The sequence below is a fragment of the Emydura macquarii genome, unplaced genomic scaffold, assembly GCF_026122565.2.
Source record: "Emydura macquarii macquarii isolate MOO-44397 ecotype Brisbane River unplaced genomic scaffold, CSIRO-AGI_Emac_v2 contig_2636, whole genome shotgun sequence".
Taxonomy (NCBI): domain Eukaryota; kingdom Metazoa; phylum Chordata; order Testudines; family Chelidae; genus Emydura; species Emydura macquarii.
Genome location: NW_027132773.1, coordinates 37441867 through 37461594, shown reverse-complemented (window position 1 = coordinate 37461594; position 19728 = coordinate 37441867). Strand labels below are relative to the sequence as shown.

The following is a 19728-nucleotide window of genomic DNA, read 5'->3' as shown; positions in this document are numbered from 1 at the left end:
TGTCTATCCTGTATGGTCTTCCTGCCACATCTTACCAACAAAACGGTGCAGACACTCATGGACAATATGGCCTCCATGTACTATATTAACAGACGGGGGGGACCTGATCCTCAGCCTGGGGCAAGGAGGCTGTCAGTTTCTGGGACTTTTGTGTCACTCACAACATTCACCCCAGAGCAGTACATTTCCCGGGAGTCAACGACGCTTTTGCGGACCATCTCAGTAGGTCCTTTTGGTCTCACCACAGTGGGCCCTCCATCTGGAGGTAGCAACCCTCATCTTCCAAAGGTGGGGCAATCCCCAAGTGGACCTCTTTGCTACCAGGGACAACAGGAAGTGCTATTGCTTCTGCTCCTGTGAAGGTCTCAGTGCGGGCTCTATCACAGATTCTGTACTCCTCTCCTGGTTGAGAAGCGTCTTGTACACCTTCCCACCAATACCTCTGATCCACAAAGTTCTCCTGAAAGTGAAGACGGACAAGGCATGAGTCATCCTTTGTAGCACCAGCGTGGTTCCAACAACACTGGTTCGGGATGCTTTTAGAGCTGGCGGGTCCCAGGCACTGGACTCTACTGCTGTGACAGGAGCTTCTGTCTCAAGATCAAGGTTGCTTGCTCCACCCGGAGATGAACTCCCTACATCTGACAGCATGGATGCTCCATGTCTGAATCAGGAGGAACAGGCCTGCTCCACCCAAGTTCAGCATGTGCTCTTGGAAAGCAGGAAGCCATCAACCAGATCAGCCTATAGGGCTAAGTGGAAGTGCTTCACCAGCTGGGCAACCGAATGTGGCATGTCCCAGATGGAGGCATTGATCCTAACAATTTTGGAGTATCTGTTCCATCTGAAGCAAGGGGGATTGGCCTTCTCATCCATTAAGGTCCATGTAGTGGCCTGATCTGCTTTCCTCCTTTTGGTGGAAGGTAGAATAATCTTTTCACACTAGGTGATTGCCAGGTTCCTTAAGGGATTAGAAAGGCTTTTCCTGCCAATAAGGGAGCCTTTTCCTCAGTGGGACTTGAACTTGGTCCTTTCCAGACTCACCAGACCACCCTTCGAACTTATGGCCTCATGCTGCCTTACATACCTGTCCTGGAAGGTCCCCTTCCTGGTGGCTATTACATCTGCCAGACAAGTTTCAGAAATCCGGGCATTAACATCAAAACCAGCCTATATGGTGTTTTACAAAGACAAAGTCCAGCTACACCCGCACCCGGCTGAATGTGAGAAAAGTAAAATTGACGAGGAATATTACTATTTTAGATTTGCCTAAAATAATCTGTAGTAGTTCTTTGAGTTCTTGCTCATATTGATTCCAAATCGCTGTGTGTGTACCGCATGCATAGATCGTCAGAAGGTTTTTTCCTAGTGGTATCCATAGGGTCGGCTCTAGTGCCACCTGGAGTCGCACCCTTATGGCACCGTATAAAGGGTCCTGCCGATCCTCTGCCTCTTCAGTTCCTTCTTACCACCCATGATGACTGCTGGAACATCGCTTCACTTGCTTTTCTTTGCTTCCCCAGTGAAATTTCTCTAATACTTAGTGTTAGTTGTGTTAGTTCTTAGGATAAGCATAGTTAGCACCCTGCTTATCAAGTTCTTTTTTTCCCCATCCCGCTCCAGGGCTAGCGCATGCCTGGCTTCAAGCCTTGTGGGGCTTATAAGAAACCTATGCCCAGAGATGATCCACACTCTCCTCAAGTGCTTGGGAGAGACACATCAACAGGATCGTTGCAATATCTGTAGAGGTTTCTGTCCCAGGATCCAAAAAGAAAGAAGCCAGAGACAAGTTTTTACTTATGGAGTCGACTCTCCAGCCCACGGAGCCGAAACCGAGCACTTCGGCATTGGTGAGGAGCACATCAGCGTCAGGAAAGGATATGATGCTGAGAGAGGACTCTACGCCTAGAGAGTCTTGGCACTGATATGCTTCCCGAGCACCGAGGGACTCTGCACGTAACGAAGCGCGGCACTGCTCCCAATCCATCATACCACATAAAAGCAAAAGAAGATGACACGGAAGGCTCACCAACGCCAAAGTCATCCGGGCATAAAGGCTAGAATCCTTGGGTGTGATGCCATCGACTCCGGCCCTGCAGAGAGGCCCATCAAGTCTCGGGCCCTTGGACTTCCAGCCCAGGGAAAGACGCAAGGAAGTGTTGCAGCTCCCCTCCATGCTGAAGACCTTCGAGGTACAAGGAGGAATCATTGAAGGCACCGCCCCATCACCCCCTCCCAAGTGGGACCGGGAACAGGGCCCCAGACCACTGACTCTGAGAAGAGCCATGGTGCTGTCTAAGGGCGAAGAAAGTAGAGAGAAAGTACTTTGTGCTCTGCAAGGACCACGAGTACCTCTATACTCACCCTCTTCTGGAGTCACTTGTAGTGGCAACGGCCAATGAGCATGAGAGGGAAGGTCAGCAGGGCCCCATGCCAAAGGCCAAGGATGCTAAGAAGCTGGAGCTCTTCGGTAGAAAGTGTACTTTACCAGGGGGCTCCAACTTCGTATTGCGAACCAGCAGGCTATCCTGAGCAGGTAGACATTCTGGACAAGCAAGAGAATCCTCCAATCCTAAGCAAAACTTTTTTGAGGGTGTGCCGGAGGACAGTGCACCAGTCAGTGTCTTGGATCCAACCCCTTTCTCCCCCTTTATTTTCAGACCGACTATCCCACTTCTGCCATGCGTGGTTCCAGATCACATCAGACCATTGGGTTCTACACCCAGTGAAAATGGGATACTTGCTCCAATTTTCTTCCCTCCTGCTGTCCCAACACTCACCTTCCCTGTCCCTCTTAAGGGACCTCTCTCATGAGCAACTTCTACTATAAGAGGTGCACGCTCTCTTAAGAACAGGAGCGGTGGCAGAGGTTCCTCAGGAGCTAAGGGGCAAGGGATTCTAGTTCCCATTACTTTCTAATCCCAGAAGCGAAGGGCGGGCTCAGACCTATTCTTGACCTGCGAAACCACAACAAATTCATGAAGAAGCTGAGATTCCACATGATCTCCTTGGGCTCCATTATCCCCTCTCTGGGTCCAGGCGATTGGTATGCTGCCCTTGACTTGAGTGACACATACTTCCATGTGGCCATCCTCCTGAGCCACAGGAGATTCCTCCGCTTTGTAGTCAGTCAGACCTGCTATCAGTTCATGATCCTGCCCTTCGGACTGTCCGTGGCCCCTCATGTATTCACCAAGTTCATGGCAGTAGTTGCTGCATTCCTGAGAAAGAGGAAGGTACAAGTATATCCTCAAGGTCAAGGGATGTACCTGGGCACAGGTGGAGGCAGATGTGAGCCTGATAAGGTCTACCTTCGACAGTTTGGGCCTTATGATCAACGAAGAGAAGTTGACTCTCATGCCTGCCCAGAGGATAGAATTCATTGGGGCAGTGCTAGACTCAGGTAAGGCCAGGGCATCCCTCCTGGAATCTCACTTTCTGCCCCCATGCAGCATCATGGAGGACTAAAAAGCTATCCCAACACCCTGGCTCAAAACTGCTGAGGCACATGGCAGCATGCACATATGTAGTTCAGCATGCGAGGCTACGCCTCAGGCCATTGCAAAGGTGGCTATCCTCAGTGTACCGTCCAGCTTGAGTCTCAGTTCCTCCTTTGAGACCCTAGATTGATGGTGCAACCCATGCATGGTACATGTAGGAGTACCTTTCTCTGCACCTCGCTCCTCACTGTGTCTAGTGACGGATACTTTGGTGATGGGCTGGGGAGCTCACCTAGGGGAGCTCAGGACTCAAGGCCTTTGGTACCACGCAGAACTCCTACTTCACATCAATGTAAGAGAGCTGAGAGCAGTATGCCTGGCCTGTCAGGTTTTCCAAGCTCACCTGGAAGGCAAGTGGGTATTGGTCCTGACAGACAGTACAACTGTTTTATATAAACAGACAGGGTGGAGCATTCTCCTCTCCCTGTGCCAGGAAGCCCTCAGACCGTGAGACTTCTGAATCCACCAATTGATACATCAGGAGGCATCCTACCTTCTAGTTGTTGGCTGACAGACTTAGCAGATTCTTCCTCAGTCACAAGTGGTCGATCTGCCCGTTGTGTTGAGCAGTGTTTTCCATCGATGGGGAGTTTCAGGAAAACAACTCTTCATAGCAGTAGCAGATAGAATGAAAGGGCTACCTTTTTCTTCTAAAAGGATTTCTTCGTGGATCACTTTATGTATTAAGGCTTGTTATAACTTGATGAATGTGCCTGCCCCAACGTTAATGGCTCATTCCACGAGAGTACAAGCATCCTCTGAAGCATTCCTAGCCCAAGTACCGATCCAGGACATTTGTAGAGCGGCAATGTGGTCATCTATTCACACCTTCACTGCTCACTATGCTATTACTCAGAACGCCAGAGACGATGCTGCTTTCAGCAGAGCAGTGCTTCAATTTGCGAGGCTTTGAACTCCAACCCCTCCTTCTACAGTGTAGCTTGGGAGTCACCTACTTGGAATCGACTTGAGCAAGCACTCAAAGAAAAAATGGTTACTAACTTTCTGTAACTGTTGTTCTTTGAGATGTGTGGCTCATGTCCATTCCAAGACCCACCAGCCTACCCCTCTGTCAGAGCCAGCTGGCAAGAAGAAACTGAAGAGGAGGAGGGTTGGCAGGGCCCTTTATACGGTGCCATGAGGGTGCAACTCCAGTGGGCACTAGAGGCGACCCTCTGGATACCATTGGGGAAAACCTTCCCGCGAACTGTGCATGCGGCGCACAAACACCTACTTGGAATGAACATGAACAACACATCTCGAAGATCAACAGTTACAGAAGGTTAGTAATCATTTTACAGTAAGTCATGTAGATTAAAGAAAGCATACCAAATAATATTTGCACCCCAAAAAACTCTTGTGTGGTTTTTTTTAAATCTCAGCAATTTGTTTTGAGGAAAAGTTGGTCTCAACCTCTTTCTTACGTTTGCATACATACAAGAACTATATGAAAGATCTAGTTGTTTACACATTATTAATTATGATTTGTCTATTAAATTCTTATTACTGTAGCACCTAGAGACCACAACCAGGATCAGTGCCCCATTATACTAGGTACTATATAAAACAGAGGCAGATGTGATCTCTGAAGAGCTTCTGCTCTAAGGGGATGAAAAATATACAAAAGGGTTTGGCGTGGGAGGGGTAATTAAATAGTTACATTTTACTACTACTAAACTGAAAATAAATAAATCTATATTTCTATATCTATCGATCTATAGTTATAGATATCTCCTTTTCTCCAGTTGCTCTTCAGTGTAGCCATTATACACTGGGTGATTTCAAATGATGTAACTGAAAAGAGAAATAGAATATGTACTTAATCCAGCCATGAAGAAGTTCAAATACTTTTGTAAATACTTCTGATCTTGTAGAAAGCTATTTTTCTTATAGTTGGCATAGTTCTTCCTGTCCACTGATAACCATGTTTATTGTATAATTAGAAATCTTGACACAGCCTACGAAGGAAAACCTGTGTTGTGGAGAGAAACTTCACCAACTAGCATATGTGTTTGCTCTAATCTTTTGTCAGTGTCCAACAGTGGTCGTTCTATCTTCGAGTGATTGCTCATATCCATTCCAATATAGGTGTGTGCACGCCACAGTGCACGGTTCCCGAAACTTTTTTCCCCTTAGCAGACCCCGTAGGGCTATCACTGGTGCCCCCTGGAGGGCCGTGCCCATGCCGCAGCACATGAGGCACTGCCGGCCCTACGCCCCCTCAGTCTCTTCTTTCCGCCTGTGACGGTCGGGTGGAACTAGCACTTGCTCTCTGCAAGTGCCATTCCCCTTCTTAGATCTCTTTGTTAATCAAAGTACCTAGTTAGTTTAAGTAGTTAAGTGTTGTAGCTTATGAAGAAGTCCCTGACGGACTTAAGGTGGCCAGGCTATGTCCCGGCCGCCTGGGTTTAACCCTCTCCCCTCCCTCCCACTTGGTAGCTTAAGTGTCTGCGGGGGAGAGCAGACAAGAGTAAGATATACAAGGCTTTTAAACAGTGAGCCAGAGGCAGAGAGATCAGGTTTAAAGCCTTGCTTCTACCGCAGCGCTCCGCTCTGTGTCCGGGTCGACCTGCTCCCCCTCGGTGCGGAGCGCATCGTCGGCACCGGATTCCACTCGGCACGGAGCAGCATCCCCGGTGCCGACGATGAGGAGAGTGCATGGAGTGCGGACACTCCCCTGCGCTGTGGGTATGGGCAGGGTCGAGGACAGAGATGCACCAGCCACGACCCGTTGAGGCCCTTCCAGGTCTGCATCTCTGAGCAGGGGTCCACCCCTGACTCTTCGGAGTGGGAGAGTGCCCCTGCCAATGCGGAGGCTGGCACCATGAGCCTTGTTGGCTGGCCTATGCCACCTCCGCGCCCCCCGCCCCACCGGGGGTGAAGGGGCCGGGATCCCAGGACCGTCAGCACCAGATTCGACTCGGCACAGAGCCGACGGCGAGGTGAGCGTGTGGAGCGCGGCACTCCCCTGCACCGTGGGTACGGGCAGGGTTGAATACAGGGACGCATCTGAGCAGGGAGCCACCCCCTGAGGGAGAAGGGGCCGGGGTCTCGGGGCAAAGCCACGTGGGGTCCCCCGAAGGGCGGTGGAGATCTCCGGTCCGGGGAGAAAGATCTCCTGCCAGACGGCCTCCGGGGGTAGAGCGAGGATGCTCCCTCAGCAGATTGGCGGCGCTGCAAGTCCTGGGTGCCGAGGCTCCCGGCGGTAGCGGGACGCTCACGGCGCTGCAGTTCCAGGTGGTGCCAGGGCTCCAGGCGGGGCCGGAGCTCTCCCGGCACTACAGCTCCAGGCGGGGCCGGAGTTCCACGCGGCGCCAAGACTCTGGCGGTAGCGGGGCTCTCGCGGCACCGCAGCTCCATGCAGTGCCGGCGCTCTCAGTGGCACTGGGGCTCCACGTGGTACCACAGCCCCATGCAGCACCGGGCTCCATGCGGTGCTGCAGCTCTCTGCGGTGCCGAGGGCTCGTTGGAGCTGCCCCTCACCTCCATGGCGGAGGCAGCGAAAACAGTCCCAGGCGTGGGCACAACACCCGGGACCAAACACAGCTGTCTGTGTAGCAGCTCCGGTCCCATGGGGGGGACAGTCGTCGGGACGGCCGACGCCCCCATAAGGTGTCCAAGAAGATGGCACAGTCAGCCCCAGCTGGGCCCTGGGGTCAAGGACCTTATTGGGCCCTATGGAACACCCAGATGGGACCAGGGCCCCAATCCACTCTGCTAGCAGCGGTACAGTCCGTGCCCTGGCACAGTCTAAGGGCCATAAACACCACTCCTCAGCCGAGGAGTCTGACCCTGTGGAGGGACCTGCTACGGGTGCATCCCTTCGGCAAGGGGAGCACCTGCAAGATTTGCCTCGGCAGTCCTCTTCCTCCTCCCTGGACGAGGCAGTCTCCGGGGATCACATGGCGCCACTGGAAGATTTCAGGGCGCACCAGGAGCCGCTCAAGAGGGGGGCCCCTACCTTGAGGTTGGATTCCACCATCCTGCATGGAAGAATCATGGTGGATAGGGCAGTGCTCCTAACATCCAATGACACTGCTGCCGTGGCGGGCAGGGCCATAGCCCCCGCCAGTTCTATGAGGAAGTACTCATGGCTGCTACTCTCAGGCCTGTCCAGGAGGTGCAGCAATCAATCCAGGACCTTCCCTTTCGGTTAGCCCTCTTCTTCAACCGGATCGATGTGAAACTGCACGGCCCTAAGGTCTCCAGGGCCACGCTTCGCTCCCTGGGCCTGTGCATGCCCCCCAGGGGGTCAGGCAATCGTAGGAGACAGTGCAATGATGCGCCCAAGGGTGGCGCCCGTACTGCTCTCCTGACCCGCCCCGCCCTGCCCTGAACAGGCTAAGGCTCTTCTATCCTGAAGGGGCTCCCCCAGGGGTCTGAGTCCCGTACTAGACCTGCGTCCTCTGAACAAATATATCGAAGACTCCGGTTTCGCATAGTCTCCCTAGCCTCCATAATCCCTGCCTGGATCCGGGAGACTAGTATGCCACCCTCGTCCTACGCAGATGCATATTTTCATGGGTCCATCCTCCGGAGCCACAGGTGCTTCCTCCGCTTCACAGTGGCTGGCTCTCACTACCGTTTACAGCCTGCCCTTTGGCCTACCTTCGGCTCCAAGGGTGCTCACCAAACGCGTGGCAGTAATGGCAGCCCGCCTGAGGCGTAAGGGGTGCAAATCTTCCCTTACCTGGACGATTGGCTGGTCAGGGGCAGGTCCAGGTTCCAAGTGCAGGAAAGAGTGACCCTCCCTTGCTCCACGTGCAGCAAGCCGGGACTGCTCATAATGAGCAGGAGTCCACACTAATCCCCAGTGCAACGCATAGAATTCATGGGGGCCACCCTGGACACTTACCAGGCCAGAGACTTCCTGCCTCAGCCACATTTTGGAATGATGGTCTCTCTCATCTCCCAGCTGCACCGAGGCCCCACGTCAACAGCCAGGCACTGCCTACTGCTGTTAGGCCACATGGCACCTTGCATGTGCATAGTGAGGCTAGCTCGCCTGAGGCACAGGCCGCTTCGGGCATGGTTGGCCTCGGTATACATGCCAAGCAGACACCCACAGAATTGGGTGGTCCATTTCCCCCACCCGCCTTAGCCTCCCTAGACTGGTGGACGTTCCCCAGGGCAGTAGGGAGGGCGTTCCATTCACGGAACTGGTCCTGTCAGTCACCTTAATCTCCGACAGCTTGTATGTGGGATGGGAGCCCACATCAGTGCCAACCTGAGCACTCGGGGACTCTGCTCGTGGGAGGAGAGGTGCTGGCAGGTCACTGTGGAGGAGCTCAACGCCATTTGCCTAGCGTGCAGGCTGTTCCTCTGATTCCTGACGGGCAGAGTGGTGCAGGCGCTGCCGGACAACACCACACGCATTTTTACATAAGAGGCAGGGAGGGGCATGCTCCTCCGCTCTCTGCGAGGGAGCTACCCGTCTGTGGGGCTTTGCCGTGACGCATGATTCCGCGGGACTGCCTCTCACTTCATAGGGGTGAGGAGCGACGAGGTGGATCGCCTCAACAGGTCGTTTCTACTCCACCACGACTGGTCGCTGCACTCAGGGGTAGTGACTGTGATCCTCCAGAAGTGGGGTGTCCTCCAACTGGATCTGTTCGTGTTGGTTTGGAATGCGCAGTGCCAAGGCTCGGCTTGCGCCGGGGTCATGAGACTGGGTTGGTTTCCAATACGTTCCTCGGTAACGGGACAGGGACCCTCAGGTACGTGTTCCCGCCCACTCCACTCCTGCCAAAGGTCTTACTGAACATAAACGGGCAGGGTGGATGTCATGTTCATTGCTCAGGCCTGACTGAGCCAGCGTTGGCTCAGCATGCTGCTGGACCTTTCGTTCGCCCCACCCATGGAGCTCCCGAGGTGGCATGACCGTCTCTCCCAGGACCACAGTTGTCTGTTGCACCCGGTCCTGGATTCCCTGCAGCTCACAGCCTGGATGCTCTGTGGCTGATGGAGGTAGAGGGGCCTGCTTGGTGCAGGTCCCACAACTCCTGCTGGGCAGCAGGGTCCCTTCTACACAGGTTGTGTATCAGGCTAAGTGGTCATGATTTACCTCTTGGGCAGAGTCCCGGGGCATTCCGCCAGCCTCTTGCCTCCACAGGCGACCCTGGAGTACTCCAGGATCTGGTGCTGGCCTAGTTGACGGTCCACTTGGCAGCTATTTTGGCCTTCCATCACCCGCTAGCAGGGAGATCCCGGTTTTCCCATCCCTCGTTGGTCAGGGTGCTTTAGGGGGTGGAGAGGCGGTATCCCCGGGTCTGCAACCCGGTGCCTCCCTGGGATATCAACCTGGTCCTCTCGAGACTCATAGTTCCCCCTTGGAACTCATGGCTTCATGCCCTCTGCCGCACTTCATGGACGGTAGCCTTCTGGGCGGCCATTACCTCAGCTTGTCTCCAAAATTAGGGGGGGTCTCCAAAATTAGGGCCTTGACCTCGGAGCCCCCTTATACATGATTCTGTATGGATAAGATGCAGTGGAGGCCACGCCCGGCCTCCCAGCCTGGGTTGGTTTCCGAACCTCATTGTAACCATGATTGATCTCTCCCTGTGTTTTCCCAAACCGCGCGGTTTGGGGGAGGAGCGGAGATGGCACTTGCTAGACGCGAGACGAGCCCTGGCCTGCTACATCGAAGACACGGCTGTTCCAGAAATCGGCGCAGCTCCTCGCCGCAAGGGGGATTGGATGAAAGGATCACCGATCTCCACCCAGCACATCTCGGCCTGGGTCACATCCTGCATCAAGTGCTGCTATGAGCAAGTGAATGTGCCGCTGCCGGGTGTCATCACAGCGCATTCACCCAGCGCTAAGGCCTCGTCTGCGGCTTTTCTGGAGAGAGTGCCCCTGCAGGACATCTGCAAAGCAGCCGCCTGGTTGTCGGTCCACACCTTCACGTCTCACTATGCCATCGTTCAGCAGGCGAGAGAGGACGTAGGATTCGGCAGAGCCGTGCTGAGAGCAGCTCACCATTGACTCCTACCCACCTCCGAGGTATGGCTATTTAATCACCTATATTGGAATGGATATGAGCAATCACTCGAAGATAGAAAACAGGGTTACTTACCAGTAACTGTTCTTCTTCTTGATGGTGTTGCTCATATCCATTCCACACCCACCCCCTGTCCCCGCTGTCAGAGTTGGCAGAAAGAAGGGACTGGGGGGGCGTAGGGCCGGCAGTGCCTCATGTGCTGCAGCATGGGCATGGCACTCCAGGGGGCACCAATGACGGCCCTACGGGGTCTGCTAAGGGGAAAAAAGATCCAGGAACCATGCACTGGCGTGCACACACCTATATTGGAATGGATATGAGCAACACATCTCGAAGAACAACAGTTACTGGTAAGTAACCCTGTTTTTCTCTGTATAAAGCCTTACCTGTGTTTTATCAGAAAATCAGCCTTTCTTATGTGGTATCTCTTTAAGTTAGTTATAAAAAAAAAAACCTTGTAATTGCTGAGTGTGACATTCCAGGGTGCAGTCTAGACCAGTGAGGGGCTGTCACCCTTGCCTTCCAACCTGGGGTGTCTCACAATGTTTTTCTGCTGTAGCTACCAACCTGGGCCCCTTATAAAAAGCATGTAGGTCACACCCTGAGTGTCTATATATAGCTGCAGCCTGCCAGCACACTCCAGTGACACTATGGTTTCCATCAGGCTTGGTTACCACTTGCAGGATGACTCCAACACTCCCAGTCCCAAATTTTCCTTCAACTTGGTGTTCTGCACTGTCCAGCTCTCTCTGGACAGTTAGATACTTCAGATCCATTGCCCTTGTAAGGGGATCAATATCCAAGTTTCCTACTTTAAATGGAGTTACACACACAGTTCAGTTGAAGAACACTGCATTAGTTTTGATTAAAGAATAAGTTTGTTTAACTACTAAAAGAGGTTTTAAATGAGTACAAATACAAGACATTAAAATCAGAAATGGTTAGAAAAGAAGTAAGATAAAACGCTTTTTAGTAACTAAAACTTAACAAACCAGACTTGGGTTCAAGGTGAAATCCCTTACCACATGTTCCCAGTAACACTGGTGACCAAATTCTCAGGCCAGGATCTGCTCCCAAAACCAAAAAGCTGTTTCTTTTATCCTCTTAGGTGAAAGAGGGAGAGGTACCTTGGGGTGTTCTTTGCCCTTCACTTTTATAGTCCAGTTCCCCTTGGGAATGCATTTTCCTGAGGGTTACCCCTAAATAAAGTTCATTCCTGCCATGAGAATGTAGACAAGGAATCTTGTGGTGAAAGAGGTTCCATGCTATTGTTTGATAAAATGCAGATCAATTTGTTGCTACCCCACTTCCTTTCCGAAGTATGGCAATTTGACAAGTGATTACCCATCAACTTTGATGACACCTGGCTAGAAGTGTCAGCTTGTCTTTTGTTTTTGAGAAACTGGTTCACCCAGACTTGTCTGGTACACACGTTTCAGACCTGTTTATAACTACATATATAATAAAATCTGCCAAGAGCAACCACTCATGGGGGTTAGCAAACATGGTCTCTTGTAAGAAATAATCTCTCTTCAGTTTGCACATCAGAGAGCAGTGGTGTTCTGTGGCTGCTGCAAGTAGTCGCTTGTAACAGGTGGTCTCTCTTCAGAGGTGGTCTCTAAGGCAGGTGTTACTGTAATGTTGCTACACACATTTCATTGTGATACTATGTCCAGTGAGTTATTTATTAGTTCTCAAATTATACATTATTTTGGTCAAAGATTATTTCAGTAGTGTATAGGGTGCGAATAGAGGAGTGCATTTGGTCACACTGAGTATTTCAAAATTAAAAAAACCTTTGTCCTGTATTTCATAAAGGGAGGTGGTTGCATATGATGATCCTAGAATTCCATTATTTAATACGGATTTGGATAAACTGGAAGGAAAACCACCACCTGTTCTTGTTACAGGTAAGAGCAACAATTTTTCTGCAAATGTTTACACATGGTAAAGTAAAACGTTTGACTTAACTACTGCTTTGAAGTTGTAACTGCTACATATCACACATGCTGAATGTAAAAATAAATAAAAAGACTACATTTGACAAAATCAAACTAAAATGTTCAAAAGGATGTGCTTAAAATTAGGCTCCTACATAAGTGACCTGATTTTTCAAAAGTGTGAGCATTCGCTCAGCAGATCATGTTGACTAAATTGTACTCTCTGTTTCGAGCTATCTACAGAATCATATAAGCATATGCTTATTTAAGTGCTTCACTGAAGAGGGATGGATTTAGGCCACATTTCAGCAAAGCACTTGAACATATGCTTGACTTAAAGCATGTCACATTCAATTTCATTGGGACTACTTAAGTGTTTAATTGATGTTCAGTTGGAGACTTAGGCCTTGTCTATACTGCACAGTTTTGTCAACAAAAGTCAGCTTTCATTGACAAAACAGTGGAGGTGTACACACTGGCTTCTCCTGCTGATGTAATTCCCATGCTATGCCGACATAATAAAAGCACCTCGACAAGCGGCATAGAGCTTTTTGTGATGTAGTTAGTGATGTAGCATCAGCGTAGACATTGTGCTTAGTTTTGCTGCCTTACTTGGCCTCCAGGAGATGTCCCAAAATGCCCATCCTGATCATTCTGGTCAGCAGTTTGAAGGTTGCCCTTATGGTATGCAGTATGCGCCCCTCCCCTGTTTAAAGGCTTGAGAATTTTAAAAATTCCTATTCCTGTTTGTTTGGCATGCACAGTTGACACAGCATCTTCCTAACTGACCATGATGGCTTTACGCAGCAGACAGTCTCCTGTGTGGAGCACACAAAGCTGTTGGATCTGCTGAGTCTATGGAGAGAGGAGGCTGTGCAGCCACAGCTTCGCTCCAGCCATAGGAATCTTGATACCTACGGGCTGATTGCTAGTGGCATGCAGGAGAAGGGGCATGAGAAGGACACGCAGCAGTGCCATGCAAAGATCAAGGAGCTGAGGCAGGCATACCAGAAGTCAAGGGAGGCCAACTGTTGCTCTGGTGCGGCACCAAAGACATGCCGCTTCTATAAGGAGCTGCACGCCATCCTCGGCGCGGCGGCGACCCCACCTCCACCCCCAAGAGCCCTGTAGATACTTCGGGGGGAATGGATGCAGCATCCAGCGGACTCAACCCCGAGGATGATGTAGTGAACTAGAAAGTGGAGCTGGAAGACAATGTGGAGCACACAGCAGGGTCATCTGGTGGCATGGCATGTCAGGACCTTCTTTCCACTCTACAGGGGCCCAGTCTATCCCAGAACTTGGGCTCTGATGTGCAGGATGCTAAGTGCTCCTTTTGCTTTAATACTGCATGGTGAGAGGACTTTGAGCTCTCATGTATTTTGTTATATGGTAGAGGAGGGATAAGGGACAGTAATTAACATCTATGCAGTGGGGCTGTAGCAGAAAAGTTAATGTACATGGGGATGTCCCAGTAATCCTCCATAGAGATCTCTAGGAAACTTTCCTGTAGGTATTCTGCAATCCTCTGCCAAAGGTTCCAGTAAGGTGGATTTGCACAGCCGAAAATTCTGCAGCCACTGCTCGTCGTCCCATATGTGCATCATGATGCGATCCCACTATTCAGTGTCTGTTTCCCGAGCCCAGTACCGATGGTCCACCATGGCAAGCTATTCCTTGAATACCAGCAGAAATCTTGAATTATTTGTTTCCATGCCAGACAGCAAGGCCCACATCACTGATTCACAGCTCATGAAATACTGCAGGCCCCGCCACGTGGTGTTCTAAATGCTCATCACGACTGGTCAGCAGCTAAGGATCTGTGCTGTCGAAAAATGGTATGAAACAAAGTCTGAAGCCCATGAAACGAAAAGAACTGCATGACAGGACGGGGAGCACGTTTCCATGATGCACCGCGATCTGTTCCCAGAGCTCCCAGTGGCAGAAGGTGGTGATCTTCACAGTGGGATAACTACCCACAACGCAATGCTCTGTCAGTTGAAGAGCAATGACTGTGGACGCGCTTCGCTGACACAAGAAACGTTGTGCGGACATGCACAACCAATGTTATTAAAGTAGCTTATGATCGTCAACATAACTTAAGTCGACTTAATTCTATAGTGTAGTGTAAGGGTTCACCATCGCTGCCCCTCCACTTTGGCCACCCTCTTGGTCACAAATAACTCCCAAGATTCTCTGGTTTAGCAGTCCAGTGTAGTTTATTTACAGTGTGCAGTCCCACCACCTTCTTACACCATATAGCTTGGCTAGCTGCCTCAGAAGCTTCTGCAGGCAGGCAGAGAGCCTCTGCTCCCCTTCCACTCCCTAGCTTCTCCTCCTCCTCCTTTTACCGGGGCCTGGATTTAGCCCCTGGCTAATTAGGCAGACAGCTGCCTTCCCTTCACCAATCAGGTGCAGGTGGCCCTAGCCAGCTCCAATTTTCCTCACTCAATTGGGGCTGGTGTGATGGACAGCTAGCTAAGGGGTTGCTGTCCAGCGCTCTGTCATACGTAGACATGGCCTTATGTACTTTAAGTACGTGCTTTGCTTAACTGGAGCTAAAATTATAAGTGAGAAAATGCTTAATAGGACTGATATACTAGCAGAGCAGCATCAGAAATGTTTAACTGGTGTTAGTAAATGTAATATTTGTTTCTAGGAGGATTAGTACAGCTCAGTGGTTCTCAACCTATTTACATATGTGGCTGTGTGTTTTAGGTAGGCCACATCCATCTCTCTCTCTCACACTCTCACACTCACACACACACACACACACACACACACACACAACCTGCATGGCTGCAGGTGTGCGCTAATTTGGATGCAAGTGGTCCATAGGTTGAGAACCACTAGTAAAGCTTAAAGCAGGGGTTCTCAAACTTTTTTTGCTGGGACCCCCTTTTACAATATTTCAGGCTGTGATTCCTCCTCCCCCAAAAGTGATAACTCCTTTTATGCCATCCCACCCTTACTTCTGTGCTGCTGCTGCTGGGGGCAGCGCTGCCTTCAGAGCTGGGCACCCAGCCAGCAGCCACTGCTCTCCAGCCACCCAGCTCTGAAGGGCTCAGGTTGGCAGCTGGAGCCCCGGCATGCATGGGGGCTGACAGCTCCTGAGTCCTCCCATAACAACTTGGGTTGCAACCCCCAGTTTGAGAACCCCTGGCTTAAACTTTTAACATATCAAGATTGTGTGATGGAAACTTTTTAATGAAGTATACAGCCAACTATAACATATAGACCTTATTACTTTCCAATCCTGGGTGGTAGGAGGAGAGGAAGGCATTCTTAAACACAGAATTTGTGTGACTAAAAAAGTTTATAAAAATCTTTGCTACATAAATAGGAATCTTTAATTTTTACATGGTTTGCAAACTCATGTCTCACATCTGCCACTTATGTCAATTCACATTCCAACTTTCACGTGTCACAAAACATTTCCATGGTTGATAAATGAATTTTTGGATTTCTTAAACTGGGGGAGCTCTTCAGCCCAATTTAAATGATGTCCAGAGGCAGCATACTATATGTACTAATCGTTCTCTTCTTTCTTATGCAATAGAAGGTAAATTCAAGGCCTTGAAGATGGAATTCTCTCTTCCTCCTTCCACTTACGCTACCATGGCAATTCGAGAAGTACTAAAAATGGACACAAGCATAAAAAACCAGACCCAGCTAAACACTATATGGCTACGCTGAACAAATGCTCTAAAATCATGTAAAGATTTTAAGATGTGAAAGTGTTTCACATTTGCTTGTTTTGTGCAAACCCTAATATTGATTTTGAAGATTTGTAGTAAAAGATTTGTATTTTTTTAAGTTTGTTTTAACTTCAATGATTATATGCAAAATGGTGTTTGTAAAATACAAATATTAGATGGGTTTTTTTTAAATGATCTTGGCAAATAAGGTGCTTGAGCTGTAGCACAACTGCATCTTAAAAAGAAAGGGGCTTAAGACATGAATTCAAGATCTTTAGTAATTGCTTTTTCAGGAGTACAGTGCTCAACATGCTTTCATGAATTCAGCACAGACTAAAACTTGCTGCAAGCATGCTAACATTAGATGAGGAAAGCTAATTAAGTAAGGCTAAGGCACTGAAGATTAATATTAAAGGAGTACATTGATGTAGTCTTAGAAAGCCAATAGCATTTGCACTGATGTGGCAGAGGATTCTGTTGGCAGAATTTCATATCTTTTATGTGATAAACGTACATCTGTTTTTATTAGTTGAACTCTAAATTTTATTATGAAAATGTTTGTGTGCATTTTTCCCATCTCTACTACTACCTGTATCAAAGAACAGATAATGAAAACAAATTAACCAGAAATCCCCGATGAAAGTTTGTATCAACAACCAACTCCTTTGCACCCGCATATTTAGTATATCCATTGCTGGCAATGGATGAGCCAGGCCAATTTGTATCCTGGCATTAAAGGATTAAAAAGCCGTTCTAAAACAATTGACAGCAATTAGGTTACATTTTGACTTTATAATTTCTAAAACCCAAACAAATAAACCAGTTTGTGCTAATAAATTGTTAAATAACACCTTGCACTATTTTTAATAAAAAATTGTATAGTGTTGCATCCCCATATGAAAATTTCAGTATCTCAGGTTTAGAAAATATATGTTGCCACCCAAATGCCCTGAGAGAACCTGCTTCAATACAGAAATAAAAACCTCTGACTGCACACTTCTAGTTACTATCTACTATCCCCCACTGGAATCTATACAGGATATCATCAGACTACAACCCATAGGTGATGGTGATGGAGACCTCATCCTGAAAAATCTTTCGTGAGCCCCCTTTTCTGGCCTTCAAATAACCCAACCCCACAACCTCTCCTAGCTCATGAGGGGCAAGCTCCCTGCAGACCAGGCTACCCCCACTCAAAGTGGCACCAGACCCTAGCAGAGCAACAGATTCAAACCCTGGAGACATATCTCCACTGCTACAATGATCACGGGAGTCCTCCCTGGACTGTTTCCTACTGTATCCCCTGTGGCTGTGGGCCAGGTGTCTCCAGGGTTGTTGACACAGCTGGTTCCCTATGAGCCTGGGCTCTTCCAGATGTCAGTTGGTATCTAGGTCACCACCTGGATCCTGGCATCATTGGTTGCTATTGTTGAAGACTCTGGTGCTTCCCAGGCAGGAACTAGCAGCATGCATCCTTTCTCTTCAGCTGTCCGCTGAGACTGAGCTGAACTGCTCCCTTTTATACCACTGTTCCACATAAAACATGCCCAGCAGGGGGTGGGGAGTGTGGCTTTCTCAGCTGATAGTGCAGTGTTAACCCTTCCCTGTATAGTGTGGGGTGAAGGCCTCCTGTCACAAACGTACAGGGGAGGGTATTCAAGAACCACTAATCTACAGGGGAGTTGTAATGAAGGGGTTTACAATTCAATGACATTTGCACAAGACCAGCCTTTCTCTTCCCCCTCCTACACTGGAAGCAACAAGAACACTGAAAAGACAAAGACTTCAACTGAGGAGACTGATCCCAGGCTTACAGGAGAAGCCTGTGTATTGAGAACTGTAACATCCAGTGGGGTAAGAAAACTGCTTGATCTAAATACTGCCTAGTGTAATAAGGTTTACGATTTAGATTGTGTGCTTGTTGTGCGGAGTTCCTCAACCCAGTAACTTTTAATCTCTGCAAGTCAGTATCAGGAAATAAACCAAAAGATACGCAATACCTTCACCTGCTATATGGCTGACACAGACAAGTCAAAACCAAGTGCTTTTAACTTAAAGCTTTACGTGGTTGGTCTCCAGCAATTCCCAGTGGAATCACTTTATCGGAAGTCTCCCCGTACAGCACATACAAATACAATAGGTGGTTAGAGTACTCCAAAACTTGATAGTTACCCCACAAAACTGAGGTAATCTTTGGGTGAATCGGTCACAGATTTCCAGATGGCCAGTCCTTCTGTTTGAGCCTGGAGATCTTTCCAAATGTGTCCAGAAAGCGAACCACCTCAGTCAGACTTGCTACCTCCTTCTTATACCCCAAAAGTTTCAGAGATGTCAGTCAAAAGAATGTGACCAAGCAAATCAATTACTGGGCAAAAGTAGGAGTTACACAGATATGTCACTAAAAAAAATGTTAAGCAAGCAGTCTTAAGCTGTTAGTCTGATAGCTAAATTTCCCCATACTAACAATGCTAAAATACATCCGGATTTCCTGTTTTTCATAGACATTTGTCCCAGCATATTCAGAGAGAACACAGAGCCAGGCTCACTTCATGTCTTCACTGTCGACCTTCCTCCCCATCCCCCTGGTTTGCCTAGTTAAATCCTTGCAAAGGCTTGAAAATGGCTAAAAGCAGCAAGCAGGATAATTGATAGGCCACCCCAATAATTGGCAGTGGCTTGGACGCCTGGCTGGTTGGTAAAATGCCCCGTTTATGCTTACCTTTTATTTTCTTTGGTAATTATCTCTGACCTTTTATGCCTACCACTTAAAAATCTATGTTTCTGTAGTTAATAAACCTGTTATATATTTTACCTAAAACAGTATATTTTGCTTGAAGTGCTTGGGAAATCTCAACTCAGTTTAAAAAGACTCGTGTGTGTCCTCTCCACATTGAGGGAGAGGTGGAGTGGGTAATAAACTTACACCGGTCAGGCTACTGACCAGGGCAAGACTGTACAGTTCTGGGGTGAAAGGCTGAAGAGCTGGGGGGAATTGGCTGGTGCCTTTCTCTGTGTGATTCATGAGTGGTTTGGAAACATTCATGCAACTTAGCTGGGTGTAGAGTACCACAAGCTATTCTGGTAGATGACGAGAGCACCTGGAGGAGTTTGCTGCTTGTCACTAGCAAAGCATTGTGAGAAACAGCCCAGGCTGTGAGTTAAGGGGGCACAGTGTTACCCCAGATCTAGGTTGCACTATGGGGATCCTGTCACACCCAGTTATACTTTTGACCTTCAAAACATCCTCTGGCCCTGAGTTTCACAGGCTAACTGTGCATCATGTGCAGAAATACTTCATGTTTGCTTTAAATCTGCTGCTTGTTAATTTCACTGGATGACCTCCTGCCCCCCAGCTCTTGTGTTTGATGGAGTAATAGTTCCCCATTCACTTCCTGCACCTCATTCATAATTTTATAGACCTCTACCATATCCCCACTTGTCAGCTTTTTTCCAAGCTCAACAACCCCAATCTTTAATCTCTTGTCATACAGAAGCTGTTCTACACCCCAACCATTTTTTTACCCTTCTTTGTACTTTTTCTAATTCTAATATATCTTTTTTGAAATGGGGCAACTAGAACTGCACACAGT

At 48.9% G+C, this 19728-nt stretch overlaps 1 protein-coding gene across 2 annotated transcripts in view; it reads left to right on the top strand.

The window, feature by feature from the left end:
• The window catches only part of PUS7 (pseudouridine synthase 7), a 55951-nt gene extending 39285 nt beyond the window's left edge, over positions 1-16666 (top strand). For both annotated transcript variants that reach the window (XM_067564484.1, XM_067564485.1), the window contains 2 exons: positions 12319-12410; positions 16000-16666. In XM_067564484.1, coding sequence (XP_067420585.1) covers positions 12319-12410; positions 16000-16136 — 229 coding nt within the window. In that variant the 3' untranslated portion in view covers positions 16137-16666. The remainder of the gene's footprint in view (positions 1-12318; positions 12411-15999) is intronic.
• The last annotated feature ends 3062 nt before the right edge of the window (positions 16667-19728 follow it).